Below are 18058 nucleotides of genomic sequence, written 5' to 3'. Positions count from 1 at the left end.
TTGTCCATAGAAGGCAGACGAATCAATTTGATATCCTAATTCAAGAGATTTTTCCTAAGGCAGATGTAGCATTTCTGAAGGAAGACAATGGTAGCTGTGGATTGCAGAGAGAAGCTATGACAGCTGAGCTGTCAAAGTGTCTCCCCCTCACTTTGAGGGCACCACTGTTCATTGTTATATACAGAGGAGGAGAGTTGACTATGTTATGTAGTACTATTAGACAAGTCATATGCAGTTAAATTTAATCCCCTCCTTCACATGCAGTAGTATATGGCAAGACTATCACTGCAGCAATCCTCACGGAAAGGTTTTGGTTTGGTTTTTGTGTGTGCACACGCAAAAGTGTGCACAGGCCTCCTACAACCAAACCAACAATAAAAAATTTTCCTCACAGTCTGTTTTGGACAGCTAGTATAACTTAAGTAAAAGAAATTGAAATAGCCCTCAGCTAGGCATATATATATTTTTTTTTTACTAGTATGTGCTATAATCCCAACAAGTTTTTCCTGAACAAGACAGTTAATTTTCCACCCTTTCATTCTAACTTTGTAAAGGCAATTGAACCTTGAGCTTCTACAGTTGATACCTACCACCTCCTACCATGAAAGCTAGCACTGTAACAGATATCCATCACATCTCATGAAGACAGGTAATTCTTTTAATTGTTCAATTTATGCAACATAGCCTTTAAGCATAGTCGGATCAAAAGACAAGTAAGGAAACTCATAAAATTCATATATTAAGTTGTACAATCATTCTGAAGGCTCACAAGTTCACATAATCTTCATTAAGTAGTCTCAGTAGCATGTAGCTAAATAAGATCCCAAGTAACTGAGGGGGAAGAAAAGGGTAGAGATAAGAAATTAAGCTTAACCTTGCTAGTGTTTAAAAAAAAGTAGTTTTTAAACAATTTACCCATACATTTTAATGGACCCATTGTTGGGAGAATACCATTTTACTGCAGATGGGATCCACTAATACTACTAGAGCTAAAAATTCCTTTTTTGCCACAGCACTGATGCTTAGAACATTTGTGTAGATTTAATGTAGAATCATAGAAGATTAGGGTTGGAAGAGACCTCAGGAGGTCATCTAGTCCAACCCCCTGCTCAAAGCAGGACCAACACCAACTAAATCAAAGTTGTCTAGTGCACTGCTGCCCTTCACACGTTAGTCAAAATATGACCAGTGCTTTCTCAGTCCATAGTCAGTATTAGTCAGTCATCACAAAGCAAGGGTGTAGTGGACCAAGTTTAAAGAGACTTGCTTCTTTCACAGGGTTAAATCATTTACTATCCAGTAACTTATGTGCTAATTTAAATCTGTTTAGTTTATTCTGCCTCAGTCTTTCAGATATTGAGCCTTGTACTTCTTCCCATGTTTCGTTTGCATGAGGACCACCACCTGCAGTTTGAACACAAGACAGGCACTACACAATGTTTACCTGTGCAAATCCAACACTTATGCAAACCCCTCCAATAAGAGCAATATGTTCTTCAGCCCACTTCTTCAGCTTTTGAATGCATCCCTGGAGGGAGGGGGAAAGAATGTTTGCTAATTACTGCATCTGGCATGTACATTGGAATCCAGTACCCATAAGAGTAGAAAGTGAACTGCATATAAATATGGTACCCCTTTTAGAAAGATCTGTTACAATGGGTACAGCAGCCCAATTGTACCATCCATAAAAGAGATAATCCAAACTTTGTTGCAACTGTAGTTGATCAAGTTTTATTAAAGATATTTATCAAAGAAAAGATGGCTTGCAAGAGACAAAAAATTGACAGTAATTAATAAGGCTGCAATTTCAAATATACAAATTCTTATGGCTGAGAATTTACTACTGTTCAAGGAACAACAATGTTTAAAGAGAGAATTATTGCATAGTTAGGAAAGAAACAGACAGACTAAAGATAGGGGGTGGAGTGGGGAGAAAAAGTCAGAGGGTGACCTCTGTGGTGCTTAAAGGTCCTACTGTCAAAAGCCCATGTTTGGATTAGCAAACCAGAAACAGTAGCATGAACAGACATGCTAGATGTGTGGACTCTAAGCACAGGGCAAATTCCAAAGTACAAACAATGGGATAGCAAAAGAACTTCAGGGATAGGAAGAGGGATGGGGATTTTGATAGACTGGTTCCCCCTATTGAAAATAGTTTTTCCATAATTATGCATTTCCTTCCACCATGCAGTTTTTATAGCTGCCTAGTCAAAGGGATAGTGGAGAAGACAAGGTGATGCCAAATTAGAAAAGATCCAACTGACTCAGTTAAGGATAGCTTTAATTATAGGTAGTTCACCAGTTTTTTCAAGCATTACAGCAGGCAGAACCAAATACCATTGCAATCCAGCAAAGTTTGAGCCCACTCGGCACACAAGTGATTTTGCTGATTGTTAGCTGCTTCAAATCACATCATGCTTGCTTCCTCCATGCATATTTCAGCCTTCTAATATAGGCTAGTGCTGAAAAGTGAGTGATACATTTGGAGTGAAGAATTTCTTTGGTATACGAAATATTTTATGTAAGAGCCATTGGCTAGATTTAGAAATTCTGATGTCAGTTTAGTTGTGAAGCAAGATACTACACCTCCCCTATAAAAGTCTGGATGAGGGGGGCGAATGAGCATCAGTCATTTCACTGTTAACATGGATCCCACAACCTCTAATAAGGTTACTTGAGCAATTGTCTGCACCGAACAGGAACAGAAATCCTAAGTGTTATTTTTATTCTACTTTTATCATTATATTGGTACTAAGAGAACAAGTGTTACCTTGTCACCTTTTTAGACAAGTTCACCTCCTGCACATTCAGCCACAGATATATACTTCTGGACCTCTCTCTTTAAAGAAGGGGGAAGGCCTGTTCCGTGCTTAGGGTGCTAGCTTGGGACTTGGGAGGTCTGGGTTCAGTTCCCTGGCCCCTGCCACAGATTTCCTGTGTGGTCTTGGGCAAGTCACTTTCTCTGTGCTACAGTCTCACTCCCCATTTTACAGATTTGGAGGGGGAGAGGGTAGTGGTAATTCCCTACTTCAGAGAAGTGAATAGAAGATAATCTCAATATAGTTGAGAGGTACTACAGTAATGAGGGCATACAGATGCCTTAGACAGGTTTGTTCTAAAGGAATGCTTACCTGTTCTTCTGAAACAGCCAGCTGCATTATAGACAGAGGCTGTAGGCCATAGTTTTAGTAATTTAAAGTCTCCCCAATGAAGGTGACAGGAGCACTGACAAGTTGGCATCACATGCTACCTAGTAAGAGAATTTGTTGCTAGAGCTGAGGAGTAAAGATACCTGTTGGTTAATGTTAGCAGTATCGTTGCTTAGATTCATTCCACAACTTTTTGTTATCATCTTGCAGCAGCTATTTGGAACAGCTGAATTGAGAGATCCAAATGTAGTATTGAACCAGTCGGTGTAGTTCTGAGCACCACAGCACTGGAACTGGAATGAACAACAGTTTAAGTAAGTGAAATAGTGGAATTTTAAGCAAAAAAGATTTCTGCTACAGTGATTTTTGTAACACCCTGAGCCCAAGGCAGAGCTCTTAGGAAGACTTCCAAAGCTGTTCAGATTATTACAGTAGCAGCAGACAGTCCTGGGATGACAAGTTACCTTCCAGCTGGTCCATGTAAGTGGCCTACTTCCCAGTTCTAAAACAGATAGACCCGGTCAAGTTGTTAAGTGAGACTTATTCAAAGAGTTTGTCAGAAGCCATTACTTGCCTTCCCTTTGAGTTTTTAAGCTTTGTGGAATGCCTTTTTTATGCCTGGTTGAATTATTCATTGCAAAACAATCTAACAAATTATAGCATGTTTCTTTTGACTAGATCTTCATTGAGAACTCCTTAGGTTATTGCAGTTATAATTGATCATCATTCAGAGAGAGAGAGAGAGAGAGAGAGAGTGTTCAGATTCTTGCCAACATGAGGCAAAGATCTTAGATTTCTTATGCTTTTGGTTTGAACACACATTAGTTCGGTTTAGTTTGTTAAATCTCAAGCCTAGACTTGTTTTCTAACCCTTTTGGAGGAAGCAAGATTAAGTCTATTCTTATTTACCCAAAATTAGACATGTTCTAGATATGAAGAGCATTCTTTTTAAATAGGATTTCAGTTAGTCAAGTCATCTTGCTTGGTGATCTCCTGTGGGAGAAGAACTCTCCCATCTCATTCTTTTATTACAACTTGGTTACACATGTCTAATGCAGTTGTATCAGCCCCAAGAAGCTGAACGAAACAAGTAGGATCACTTCATAGTTTGAGCAGAAGCAGATTCTATACTTGAAATTCATTAACAGACTAACCAAAGCAAGATGTAGGTCTCTTATGAAGGGGATTAAGCAGAACAAATTTGGGGGCTTTAGGTTAAGAGAATGATGGAGAGCCCGCAGAAGTGACAGCCTCCATTTTTGTGTGCCCTCAAAGGCATACAATACACAGAGAGTTATAGTGAATTCCTCTATTCATTGTAGCATAGGAGAGATCACTTACATTCTCCTGTAGGTGGTCTATTCCTTTGGTTACTTGGGATTCTCTGTTATATTTGTCAAGAGTCTTCAGGAATCTTCTCAGTAGGTTGTCATGCAGCTGTAAGTAAAGTAGAATTGGTTATATATGCATACAGAAGAGATGTAACTGTGGACAAGTTCCTGCACACTGCATTGTCCTCCAGAGAATCATGGAAGTACTGGACCCACATAGGGTGCTATTTCTGGCAATGTGTTTTCACCACAAAAATGGCAACATTCACTAGAAGGGGTATTAAAGAATAAGTGATCTTTGAAAACTCACTAGGAGACCTTGTATCAAACACAATATTTGCACTTGGAACCTTTCACATGCAAATTTCAAGATCAGACATTAAATTGAACTATTGGCCAGACATCCTGTCTCTGCACTGTTAGCCATATTTAAGTGCAAGTCCCAAGTCAAAAAAAGAACTTATTCCATAAATTTCTCCATTTTGTGTGTGTGTGTGTGTGTGTGTGTGTGTATATGCACATACATCCCTAAATGCTTGTTATTGCTGAACACAAGACATTAGTCATGGCACAGACCATTATATGCATTTTGGACCATTATGTAGTATGGATTCAATTTCTGCTAGTAGTGAGGCCTGCTGTGGACGAGTTTCTTTGCACCCCATTCTCAGCAGTTGGTTCATTGAGCACCTCTAAGCTCTGTTCAGAGATGCTATTGAGCATTGTCATTTCCCTAACTAGAAGGACAATTCTTAAGCTGCTGGAAGAAAAGTAGCCATCAGTCTTACAATTAACATTATGTGGCTTATGCAGTTTGAAAACATTTCCAGCCAGATTTAGACATGGGAGCATTTTTCTTTTTAAGGCTTCTGGTTTTGCTCAAGCCCATAATGAGTTCTAGCTATTTGACTGCTCCAGTAATACAGCCAAAATATATTTTTCTCTCCATACCGCCTCCTCCCAGATTCTATTTTGCATTTAGAAATAGTGGTGATTTTGGACTTACAATTATGATGTTCAACTAAATGTAAAATATTTTTTCTTGGCAGAAGATGCAATATAAACATCTTTACCATTAGTTTCAGGTTATCCTTATAACTCTAGGGAATACCAATTCTAGTTAATACTGGAGATCAGATTTTAAGATAACCCTCGCTTCCAACCATAAGGAAAACCTAGCTGAGTTCTTAGGGAAGAATTAGAGTTCTGCCAATATAAAAGTATTGCTTTGTATACTTCTATTTCGACACCTTTGCATTTGCTCATTTCCCCCTTGCCCCACCTGGTGAAGAGCCAGCTGCATGCTTGGTGTTTGGTTACCTCGAGTACTAGTGCTCTCTTTGACCTCCCCTTTAGAGAGGTTTTTCTCCACACTGTTTTATAGCTTTTAGTGGGCCAAGGCTTGAAGTTCTAGGTCTACCCATCTCCCCTCTCTCACCTGCAACCTATGCTAACACCAATCACTGGCAATCTAGCATGCTGCCACTCAACCCAACTAGGTTTTCAGACCAATTTTAATTATGAAGCTTTGTCAGAGAAACCTGTGGAACTGTAACCTGCAAGTTATTATGCTAATACTTTGAGTCCCTACTTCCCTGGTAGCAATGGTGGCTACTGGTTCAGAAACTTCAATCTCATATGCAAAGCTTTCAGGTAGATACTTCAGCATGTGGTTATACTATAAAAGAGACTTGTGGTTCCATAGGTTGTTGCTCCATCACCAACTGAGCAAATTTGCTCAGGTGACAGTCCATCTGTCCCAATAAAATTCAACCTAGAATCCTGAAGCGTAGCTGTGATTTCATGGATCTCTAGTAACAGATATTCTATGTTTGGGATTAAACTATAGTAATGTTGCTGTATGGAGAAGAATTCAGTGCTAAGAAGTAGAGTCACTCAACTCAGCAAGTTAGTTTTAGAGTTTTGTTGAGCAATTAGTGTGGCTTTTTATAGAAGAACTTCTTAACCATAAATACACTTTCAGCAAAGAAATCTGTGATGCCAACTAGGGTTCCTGGAAAGGACCCTGTACTTGAAACCTCTCACATTAAGAAAGCATGGTATTTATTAGCACTACACATAGTTTAAGTTTCCACACACCTACCTTCGCTCTGTAAGCATAGGCAGAGATGCCAACTATGATTTCAATCAAGAAGATAATCAGCAGCATGCCTGTGAACTAACAACAATAATTTCAGGTAGCATTCATCTTCTCACAATGCACAGTTAGCACACTCTTGTTTTAGATTAATCCAACCAAACATATCACTAGTCAGTGTTACATATACTATATCAAGAGGCACTGGCATCTTTACTTTGGTTTTATTTTTCCTTGCATCATCCCATAGTTCAATTTTAAATGTATATAAAATTGGAAGATCTATCATAGGAAATGTAAGCCTAAGGGGCCAGCACACTGTGCATCCATCCAAGTCACTTCTAGAAGTAATAGATTATGACAAATAATAAGATGCAAGTAAGTCAGTCACGAGTAGCCAGGTTGAGGGTGTTTGAACACATCCAGAAAGATTTTGTGTCAACCCATAATTGTTAAGAGCTGCTATAGTTAGTGCAACTCAGCAAATATTCTGGGGATTGTGTAATTGTCTACAGTCAGATTTCTGTCTCAACTGCAATTAAGTTTTGTGGCATATGACAGACAATATTTTAAAGTTACTAGATGGCCTTAAAGGACTGCATTGTAGGTATTCAGTCTTCACTAAAAACAAAAAACAAAACAAAAAAAAAACCACAAAAAACTGTATATTGTGACCAGATGCTTAACACGATTAACATTAACAACATGGGGAGAAGGACGAAGCCCAATATGAAGAAAATAGCTTAAAGAATATTTAGGTAGGATAGATGTATTCAAATTGGCAGGGCTTGATGACATTCAGCCAAGGATACTTAAGGAACTAGCTAAAGCAATCTCAGAACCATTAGCGATTACCTTTGACAGTGTATGGAGGACGGGGGAGGTCTCAGAGGATTGGAGAAGGGGAAACATAGTACCTATCTTTAAAAAGAGGAACAGAGAGGACTTGTGAATTATAGACGAGTCAGCCTAACATCCATACCTGGAAAGATACTGGAACTAGTTATTAAACAGGAAAATTTGTGAGCACCTAGAGCAGGGGTGGACAAACTAGGGCCCGCAGGCTGAATCCAGCCCCTGAGGGCTTTGGAACCGGCCTGCGGGATTGCCCCTCGTGGTGCTGCAGGCCCCGCGCCGCTCTCAGAAGTGGCCAGCACCATGTCCCTGGGGCCCTGGGTGGGGGTGGGAGGGGGGGACAGAGGGCTTCATGTGTTACTCTTGCCTCCAGGTACCACCCCCCACAGCTCCCACTGGCCGGGAACGGAGAACCACGGCCAGTGGGAGCTTCAGGGGAGGTACCTGGAGATGTGGCAAGGGCAGCACGTGGAGCCCTGTGCGCCCTCCCCCCCCCCCCCCCCAGCAGCTGTGCAGGGACGTGGTTCTGGCTGCTTCCCAGAGTGGCGCAGCGTGGGGCCAGGGCAGGCATGCAGGGAGCCTGCCCTGGCCACGGTGCATGCTGCTGCCACCCAGGAACCGCTTTAGGTAAGCGGGTGCCGGGCCAGAGCCCGAACCCCTCCCCCCCAACTCCCTGCCCAGAGCCCCCTGCTGCACCCCAATTCCCTGCCCAGAGCCCCCTGCTGCACCCCACGCCCCTGCTGCACCCCAACCCCCTGCTCTCCCACTGCACCCTGAGCCCCCGTGCACCCCAACCCCCTGCCCTGAGCCCCCGCCACACCCTGCACCCCAACCCCCTGCCCTGAGCCTACTGCTGTACCCCACACCCCTCCTGCACCCAACCCCCTACCCTGAGCCCCTGCTGTGCCCCTCCTGCACCCCAGCCCCCTGCCCTGAGCTCCCTCCCCTCCTGCACCCCAGCCCCCTGCCCTGAGACCCCTCATACATCCCGCACTCCTTCTCTGCCCCAATCCCTTGCCCTGAGCCCATTCCTGCACACTGCACCCCCTCCCACACCCTACACTCCCTCCCACACTCCAACCCCTGCCCTGCATACAATTTCCCCACCCAGATGTGGCCCTCGGCCCAAAAGGTTTGCCCACCCCTGACCTAGAGATAGTAGAATTGTAGAGGAAAAGCCAACAGGGATTTTTCAAGAATAAATCATGCCAAACCGGCCTAATTTCCTCCTTTGACGGGGTTACTGGCCTAATGGATAGGGGAGAGCTGTAGATGGGATTTATCTGGGTTTTAATAAAGCTTCTGACACAGTCCCACATGACACTCATAAGAAAACTCAGGAAATATGGTCCAAATGAAATGACTATAAGGCAAGTGAACAACTGGTTGAAAAGCCATACTCAGTAGTTATCAATGGTTGTCTGTCAGACTAGAAGGACAGATCAAGTGGAGTCCTATCCTGGGTCCAATACTGTTTAATGTTTTCATTAATGACTGATAATGGAATGGAAAATATGCTGAAGATTTGCAGATCTTGCGGAGGCAGGGGCAAGCACTTTGGAGGACAGGATTAGAATTCAAAGTGACCTTGACAGTTTGGAGAAGCAATATATAGTCAAGTGCAAAGTACAACACTTAGGAAGGAGAAAAACAACCACCACCAACTACAAAATGAGGAATAACTAGCTAGGCAAGAGTACTGCAGAAAAGGATCTGGGAGTTATAGTGGATCACATACTGAATGAATACAAGTGAACAAGTGATATGCAATTGCAAAAAAGGCTAATAGTCTGGGCTGTATTAACAGGAGTGTCATAAGATAGACATTGGAAGTTATTGTTCTGCTCTACTTGGCACCAGTAAGGCCTCAAGTGGAGTACTGTGTCCAGTTTTGGGCACCATGCTTTAAGAAAGATGTGAATAAATTGGGGAGTCCAGACGAGAGCAACAAAAATGATAAAAAAGGTTTTGAAAACCTGACCTATGAGGAAAGGTTAAATAAAACTGGGCATGTTTTGTCTTGAGAAAAAAAAAAAAAAAGAGAGAGAGAGAGAGAGAGAGAGACTGTGCATGGATCGTCTGACAGCCCTTAACATATTTGAAGACTTAACCAAAGGACGGTGTTCAATTGTTCTCCATGTCCACGGAAGTAGTAGGACAAGTAGTAATAGGCATAATCTGTGGCAAGAGAACATAAGGACAGCCATACTGGGTCAGACTAAAGGTCCATCCAGCCCAGCATCCTGTCTACTGACAGTGGCCAATGCCCCAGAGGGAGTGAACCTAACAGGTAATAATCAAGTGATCTCTCTCCTGCCATCCATCTCCACCCTCTGACAAACAGAGGCTAGAGACACCATTCCTTACCCATCCTGGCTAATAGCCATTAATGGACTTAACCTCCATGAACTTATCCAGTTCTCTTTTAAACCCTGTTATAGTCCTAGCCTTCACAACCTCCTCAGGCAAGGAGTTCCACAGGTTGACTGTGTGCTGAGTGAAGAAGAACTTCCTTTTGTTTGTTTTTAACCTGCTGCCCATTAATTTCATTTGGTAGCCCCTAGTTCTTACATCATGGGAACAAGTAAATAACTTTTCTTTATTCACTTTCTCCACACCATTCATGGTTTTATATACCTCTATCATAGCGCCCCCCCCCCTTAGTCTACTCTTTTCCAAGCTGAAAAGTCCTAGCCTCTTTAATCGCTCCTCATATGGGACCCGTTCCAACCCCCTAATCATTTTAGTTGCCCTTTTCTGAACCTTTTCTAATGCCAGTATATCTTTTTTGAGATGAGGGGACCACATCTGTACGCCGTATTCAAGATGTGGGCGTACCATGGATTTATATAAGGGCAATAAGATATTCTCCATCTTATTCTCTATCCCATTTTTAATGATTCCTAACATCCCGTTTGCTTTTTTGACTGCCGCTGCACACTGCGTGGACGTCTTCAGAGAACTATCCACGATGATGCCAAGATCTTTTTCCTGATTAGTTGTAGCTAAATTAGCCCCCATCATATTGTATGTATAGTTGGGGTTATTTTTTCCAATGTGCATTATTTTACATTAAATTTCATTTGCCATTTTGTTGCCCAATCACTTAGTTTTGTGAGATCTTTCTTAAGTTCTTCACAGTCTTCTTTGGTCTTAACTATCTTGAGCAGTTTAGTATCATCTGCAAACTTTGCCACCTCTCTCCAGATCATTTATGAATAAGTTGAATAGGATTGGTCCAAGGACTGACCTTTGGGGAACACCACTAGTTACCCTTCTCCGTTCTGAAAATTTACAATTTATTCCTACCCTTTGTTCCCTGTCTTTTAACCAGTTCTCAATCCATGAAAGGATCTTCCCTCTTATCCCAGGACAACTTAATTTACTTAAGAGCCTTTGATAAGGGACCTTGTCAAAGGCTTTCTGGAAATCTAAGTACACTATGTCCACTGGATCCCCCTTGTCCACATGTTTGTTGACCCCTTCAAAGATCTCTAATAGATTAGTAAGACATGATTTCCCTTTACAGAAACCATGTGGACTTTTGCCCAACAATTTATGTCCTTCGATATGTCTGACAATGTTATTCTTTACTATTGTTTCAACTAATTTGCCTGGTACTGACATTAGACTTACTGCTCTGTACTTGCCAGGATCACCTCTAGAGCCCTTTTGAAATATTGGCGTTACATTAGCTATCTTCCAGTCATTGGGTACAGAAGCTGATTTAAAGGACAGGTTACAAACCATAGTTAACAGTTCCACAATTTCACGTTTGAGTTCTTTCAGAACTCTTGGGTGAATGCCATCTGATCCCGGTGACTTGTTAGTCTTAAGTTTCTCAATTAATTCCAAAACCTCCTCTAGTGACACTTCAATCTGTGACAATTCTTCAGATTTGTCACCTACAAATGACGGCTCAGGTTTGGGAATCTCCCTAACGTCCTCAGCCGTGAAGACTGAAGCAAAGAATTCATTTAGTTTCTCTGCAATGACTTTATCATCTTTAAGTGCTCATTTTGTATCTTGATCATCCAGGGGCCCCACTGGTTGTTTAGCAGGCTTCCTTCTTCTGATGTACTTAAAAAACATTTTGTTGTTACCTTTTGAGTTTTTGGCTAGCTGGTCTTCAAACTCTTTTTTGGCTTTTCTTATTACATTTTTACACTTAATTTGGCAGCGTTTATGTTCCTTTCTATTTACCTCACTAGGATTTTACTTCCACTTTGTAAAAGATGCCTTTTTATCTCTCACTGCTTCTTTTACATGGTTGTTAAGCCACAGTGGCTCTTTTTTTTAAGTTCTTTTACTGTGTTTTTTAATTTGGGGTATACATTGAGCCTCTATTATGAGGTCTTTGAAAAGCGTCCATGCAGCTTGCAGGGATTTCACTCTAGTCACTGTACCTTTTAATTTCTGTTTAACTAACCTCCTCATTTTTGCCTAGTTCCCCTTTCTGAAATTAAATGCCACAGTGTTGGGCCGTTGAGGTGTTCTTCCCACCACAAGAATATTAAATGTTATTATATTATGGTGTCTATTTCCAAGCAGTCCTGTTATAGTTACCTCTTGGAGCAGATCCTGTGCTCCACTCAGGACTAAATCGAGAGTTGCCTCTCCCCTTGTGGGTTCCTGTCCCAGGTATTTTTTGGAGGAATTATATGATCCTAGGTTTGATTCTTGTGGCTTTATGCATATGAATGTAACAACCTCTCCCTTTCCTTCCTGCCTTACAAATATTCCCATTAGGAGGGGTTCTGTTTCCTGCTTAATTCCAAAGTCTCCTTTGCAGTCAGCCAATTTAATTCTTATTGGAGTAAGATGCTACTTTGGTTATCCATTGGAGTGGTCAAATATTTAGAACATAGTAGTTTGCTAACAAACTAGCCACCGGCATCTAGATGCCATTATCTGCTATAGAGTCCAGGGACCCATATTTCTAAGCCACATTTCCCAAAGAATGCTCATTTAAAAAACAAAAAGTGATTTCCTTCAGCTTAAGTGAAGTTTGAGTATTTAGGGCCCAAACCCACAAAAACTCTGCACCTCTCCTCCTAGAGTCAGGACCTATATATGCTGGCCAGGTCATCCAATTTTATTTACAGTGCTTAGTACTTAAGAGACACTGTTCAAGAAAAATGTAAGATACAAAAAAGTTTTCATGTAACTACTATTACATGTAACAGCTATAAGTTCAATAGCTGATATTTGGCTTGTTCTTTCCAAAACTAGGAGGTTTATTTCAGAAGCTGATTTGGCTACAGCTATAGTCTGCTGCTTCTATTGATTTGAGGGACTTAGAAGGTCCTGTCTTCTAAGAAATGTGCTCAACTCCTAGTGGCATTAGTGGAAAGAGAGACCCTGTAATAGGCAGGAAAGGAACTGTAGGATGGTAAACCCAGTATGTGGAGAGTGAGCAAGGAGAGGAAAGAGGTAACCTAGTACTTTGCGTATTTGTTATAGACAACAGGATTTTTTAAACTACTAAAATAGCCCTGGAAATCAATGGGCAACATCAACATCTGTACAGACCACTGCGTATATTGTTCTATTGTTTTTGAACATCAGAATTGCACACTGGTTTCAATGGAAAGTTGTGCTGCAAAAAGATGTCTGCAGCATCTGAATCAACACCATGCATGGGGAAAAGAAAAAAAAAGCTTCCCCACATAAGAGGATTAACCCAAGTAAGCTGAACTCCCAAATCCATATTTAGGCAAAGCTTAAGTGCCAGGTAGACACAAATCCCACTGAAGTCAATAGGAGATGCACATGCTGAGCAATTTTGAAAAAAAATCAAGTTATTCATTTAGTGCCAGAAAATGACTTGAGCAGTCTAACTTAAGTGCTCACTTTTGAAAGGTTTGGCTGCAGCCCTTTAGAAGCTAACTTTTTGCCATTATCCCATCCCACTAAAGTAACTGCACTCAGCTCAGAGACTGGAGTGTTAGTTTTATACATAAAATTCAGGATCTGGGTAGCCCTGCAACTGGAATGAGCGATATACTTGTTTGTTCTCCAATAATTAGCCCTTTCACACTCATAAGCACTGGCAAGTCAGTTCCCAAACATGTTACATTTGAGATAAAAGCTTGTTTCACTTCACCCCATAGTACCACCTTAATCTTCAGAGATTTGTAAACCAACATCAGATGCATCAGTGTTAGAAGGCAGATGTGGACAGTGCAGAAGTGAGTATGTGGGGTTCAGCAAGGCACCCTCAACATATAGCCGCTGCTTTCACCCTATTGCTTAAGGAAGATTTCTTTAACCTCTGAAATTTACACTCTAGAGCCCACATAGACAAGACATCAAGCTAGAGATGGTTTACCACTTTGATCATCGAATGATTGGACTTCAGTATGGCAATTGCACCAAAGGCTGAGACAGAGATGATCACACCACCAACAATGGTGATAATCACAGGGACACCAGACGAGGTTTCATTCACCACCGCGAAAGCATCATGGAGTTTCATCTGGACAGAGACTCCTGTGCACAGGAGCATAACCCCAGAAACCTGGAAGGAGTAGGGGGAGAGAGCAGATACAATTAAAGTCTGTCAGATAGGAACAATCTGAATGATCAAAGATCTTTTATCAAGATGTAGCTCCCAATAGCCATCAGCCCACTGAAGAGATTACAATACAAGAATCCTCTTTGAAGAGATTTTACTTGTTGGTATCTCATGTTGAGCACAATGGAACATCATGCTATTTGTTCAAGGCAATAGTCACAGTAGTTTCCAGCTCTACAATGAGGCCCATCTCCAAGTGTACCATAATAGCAAGTTGCGCCTTTCATGGACTTTGGAGGGATGGGTCGGGGAGGAAAAGAGGCAGGACATCCAAGTCTGCTTCTGGCTATGTCTGTCTACACCTTCAATGTTGAGTCAATCCCTCTTGACTACCCTAGCTTGAGTGAAAGCAGCCAGACTGTGAAACACCTGAGCTGCACTATGGTTGTGTTAGCAGCTAATGAGTTGGGCTAACTCCAGCTGTAGCCTGCACTGCTTCTGGGGCCAGCTAATTCAATTTAAGCCACCATGATCACACACAAGAATCCCTGAGTGGAGATGGGCTTGCATTGGGGCAACACTTAAGTTAACTCTGCAGTAAAGACATTCCATTGCCTCTCTCAAGCATATGGGAATGGACAGAACAAGACTTGCTGAGAGACTCCTCTAAGCAAGATTGGTGGAGTCAGCACTGGTCACTGACAAAGTGAACTGCAACAAGAGTTGGACTTTTGACATCAGTTGTTCTAAAGCAGTCAGCATCTCCCATCTTCCCCATTTTAGTTAAAGGTGGGAAGGAGTGTAGGTTAGGAAAGGGATAAGGATCCCTCCAACCAAGAAAGAACCACCTTTAAACAGATCTGGGAGGGAGTCCCTTACAGTCTAAGAGGAGAAAGAGAGAAGACTACTTTTAAGAATATCTACACTTGAGACACACACAATAGCTGATTAGGTCCTCCTCTCTCAGCATGAAACTAGACTTGTAATTAACAAAGATTCCTATTAAAAAAAAAAGTAGGTTTATATGTAAGGCTATGGTAACATAGCATCTTTCTTTACTCTTGTTGGAAAACCTCCTCCAGAATGTTGCTGTTTAAAGTTTACGTGTGATTAACTGCTTTCTCTGGAGAGAGATTAGTTTTTCACATTAATAACTGGTTAATTACACAAACCAAAACAAGACTTTCAAATACTCAACTCTTGGGAAATAAGCAGGTCAAGCTTTAATATACAGTTTAAAATAGATCAGCTTCATTTTCCACCAGGCCCCATAAAGGGAAAAAGTGCCTTCCTAATAGTCTTGAATCCTCTTTAAATCAGGTTCAGAGTTGATAAATGAGTGGCTTCCACCAGTTGTAACAACAAACTACTGGAGGATAAAAACTAGTAGTAGTATCCTAGACAAACAATTAACTGAAAACTTAAAAAAAAACAAAAAAAAAAAAAAACAACCACCCAGCACATCACCTACAACATATCTTACAACAGACACTAGTTAAAAGATTAAAATAAATAAATCCTTGTTACAGTGAATCACTCTAATGCTATAGCATCACTATTATAAAATATAGTACTTTGTATCATTACTATATATACACACACTAAGAGAAATTGAGACATATACACACACACACCCCCTACAAACCCATAATTACATAGCACCCAATACAATAATAAAAACTGTTAGGAGAACAAAAAAACACCACCACCACAAAACAAAACAAAACAAAACCCACAGAACAAACAAAAGACCAACAAATGACTACATAGGATTAGAAGAAACATTAAGACTTGATTAGCATTTCCTATTACACACTTCAAAATTAATCTCTAGTCATAGGATATATCTTAACATTCATCTAGGAGTTATATATTATCAAACTAAAAAGGTATACATAAACAGTTATATTTTTCATTGAATTCATTAGTGTGATAAACATAACTTTTCAGATGACAAGAAGTTTTTTAAAAAGTTAATCAAGATCCAAACAGGATTAAACAAAAGATAAGTCAAAAGATAGTAAAAATCTTACCCAATAAAACAAATCAATAAAATATAAGCAAACTTTAATTAGTTTTAGCTTCTTGCTAGAATCTATTTTCCTCATTTTGCCAGCTAACCACTAGACCATTCCTGCTAGAAACATCACAAGAGACAGAAATAATATTTCTGATATGGGTTTGTAATTGCCACCCTTGTCAGCAATTTAAATCTAGTTCTGTTCTTATTGGCAAATTTCAATTAGATTAAAGATCCACAGGTGTAATTGTTAAGGACCACATTCTGACGTGCTTATGCGCCTACTGAGTAGTGCATTACTCTGTCAATACCCCCATTGGTTCCAACGGGAATACTCAAGGAATAAGATACTACATGTGGGGAGAAAGGGTATCAGAATTTGCCCTTATGTACTAGCTACATCAGAGGTGGGCAAACTACGGCCCGTGGGCCACATTCAGCCTGTGGGACCATCCTGCCCAGCCCCTGAGCGTCTGTCCCCGGAGGCTCACCCCTGGCCCCTCCCCCGCTCTTCCCCTTCCCCCGCAGCCTCAGCGCTCCAGGCTGCTCCACGTAGGAATGTCCTACTGGTAGCAGTTATGGAGAGCAATTTACTACACTACACCGACGCAATGCTCTGGGCGGCACGGCTGTAGCGCCGCCAGCCACCAGTGCTCTGTGCTGCACAGTAAGGGGTCAGGGAGCCGGGGGGGGGGGTTGGATAGAGGGCAGGGCAGTTCGGGGTGGTGGTCAGGGGTGGAGATGTGGATGGGGTCGGGGTAGTCAGAGGGCTAGGAACAAGGGGGTTGAATGAGAGCAGGAGTCCCGGGGGGCAGTCAGGAAGGGGGGATGTGGTGGGGGGGGGCAATCAGGGGTTCCGGGGGCGGTCAGGGAGCGTGTGTGTGTGTGTGGAGGATGGGGCAGGGGTCCTGTGGAGGCCATCAGGGAACGGGGGGGTTGGATGGGGCAGGAGTCCCGGGGGGGGGGAGGGGGGCATCAGGAGATGAGACGCAAGGGGAGGGCAGATAGGGGGCAGGGTTACAGCCTGGCACAGCCTCCCCTAACCAGCCCTCCCTACAATTTCTGAAACCCGATGTGGCCCTCAGGCCAAAAAGTTTGCCTGCCCCTGAGCTACATACAAAAAGCAAAATGGGTTCCCAGCAATCAGACATTTTCATTTTAAAGGTGCAGTGGGAAGTATTTCAATTGTTTCTGTCTCTCTACAACAGGGGCCGGCACTCCAGGCCCATGCCACTTCCCGCAGCCCCCACTGGCCTGGAGCGGCGAAAGGCAGCCAGTGGGAGCCGCAATCAGCCGAATCTGTGGACGCAGCAGGTAAACAAACTGGCCCAGCCCGCCAGGAGGCTTACCCTGGTGGGCCAGATGCCAAAGGTTGCAGATCCCTGCCTTAGACTGTGATCCATCAAAAGCTAGCATGTGAGGCAGGAAGCCACTTCAGCTAGCCAATAGGATGCCAACCAGAGGGGTGTGTGCTAAGGTCCACCCCTCTCATGGAGATAAGTGGCTAAGTCCAGACTTCAGGAAGACACCTGTCTCTGCTTGCAAATCCACTAATAGGAACGGGCTGCCTAAACTGCTTCTTGCAGCAATGAGTTAGCTACTGGCCTCACTCTACACAAAATGGCTCACGGAGGAGGAGCCCACCTTATAATTTTTATCCCAGTAATTAGAGCACTCACCTGGGATGTGGGAGACCCAGGTTTAATTCCCCCCCTTCACTACCAGCGAAGGCAGGGATTTGAACAAGGAATCTCCTACCTCTCAGGGATGTGAGCTAAGCACTGAACTAAAGGATATTCTGATAGGGACTACTTTCTGTCTCTCCGGTTGAACCTGTTCCATTTTAGAGTAAATAAGGAAAGAGTGGTTGGCATTGGGGGACTGGGTCTCCTACCTCCTAGATGGGTGTCCCAATCACTGAACTACAGAAGCATTCTCACTCCACTCTTCTCTCTCTGGCCCAATGACTGTTCCCCTGTGGATAAGTACTTAAATAGTCAGGGAGAACAGAGACTGCTAGGAGTGAGCAGGCTCCAGCAGAGTCCTGGGACATGGGACAAAGGGTATGTCTACACAGCAACTAGACAC

The 18058-nt window shown here is 42.3% G+C and overlaps 1 protein-coding gene across 4 annotated transcripts; it reads right to left on the bottom strand.

Moving 5' to 3' along the window:
* Window positions 1-640: 640 nt before the first annotated feature.
* LOC102932798 (tetraspanin-7) lies at window positions 641-17388 on the bottom strand. 4 transcript variants are annotated; one of them, XM_043525629.1, is made up of 8 exons: window positions 17320-17388; window positions 13765-13953; window positions 7434-7499; window positions 6585-6659; window positions 4491-4586; window positions 3293-3442; window positions 1445-1528; window positions 641-831 (listed from the first exon to the last, which is right to left on the bottom strand). In XM_043525629.1, the coding sequence occupies exons 1-8, from the start codon at window positions 17371-17373 to the stop codon at window positions 766-768; spliced, it is 780 nt and encodes a 259-aa protein (XP_043381564.1). In that variant the 5' UTR covers window positions 17374-17388; the 3' UTR covers window positions 641-765. The 4 variants fall into 4 exon arrangements, with proteins under 4 accessions (XP_043381564.1, XP_043381563.1, XP_043381565.1 ...); XM_043525628.1 differs by lacking the exon at window positions 17320-17388 and adding an exon at window positions 15984-16134; XM_043525630.1 differs by lacking the exons at window positions 3293-3442; window positions 17320-17388 and adding an exon at window positions 15984-16134.
* Between the last annotated feature and the right edge of the window lie 670 nt (window positions 17389-18058).

The sequence above is a fragment of the Chelonia mydas genome, chromosome 11, assembly GCF_015237465.2.
Source record: "Chelonia mydas isolate rCheMyd1 chromosome 11, rCheMyd1.pri.v2, whole genome shotgun sequence".
Taxonomy (NCBI): domain Eukaryota; kingdom Metazoa; phylum Chordata; order Testudines; family Cheloniidae; genus Chelonia; species Chelonia mydas.
The sequence above is the reverse complement of the archived record's forward strand: the minus strand, read 5'-3'. Positions and strand labels throughout refer to the sequence as shown.

Excerpts from the sequence above, each read along its gene's own strand:
- LOC102932798 (XM_043525628.1), bottom strand. The coding sequence starts at position 16,058 with ATGAGGAAAATAGATTCTAGCAAGAAGCTAAAACTAATTAAAGTTTGC. Across the intron at positions 7,500-13,764 it reads ATCATTCGATGATCAAAGTG|ATAGGTACTATGTTTCCCCT; the intron begins GTAAACCATCTC and ends CTCTTTTTAAAG. Across the intron at positions 1,529-3,292 it reads CTGCTAACATTAACCAACAG|GGATGCATTCAAAAGCTGAA; the intron begins GTATCTTTACTC and ends CCCTCCCTCCAG.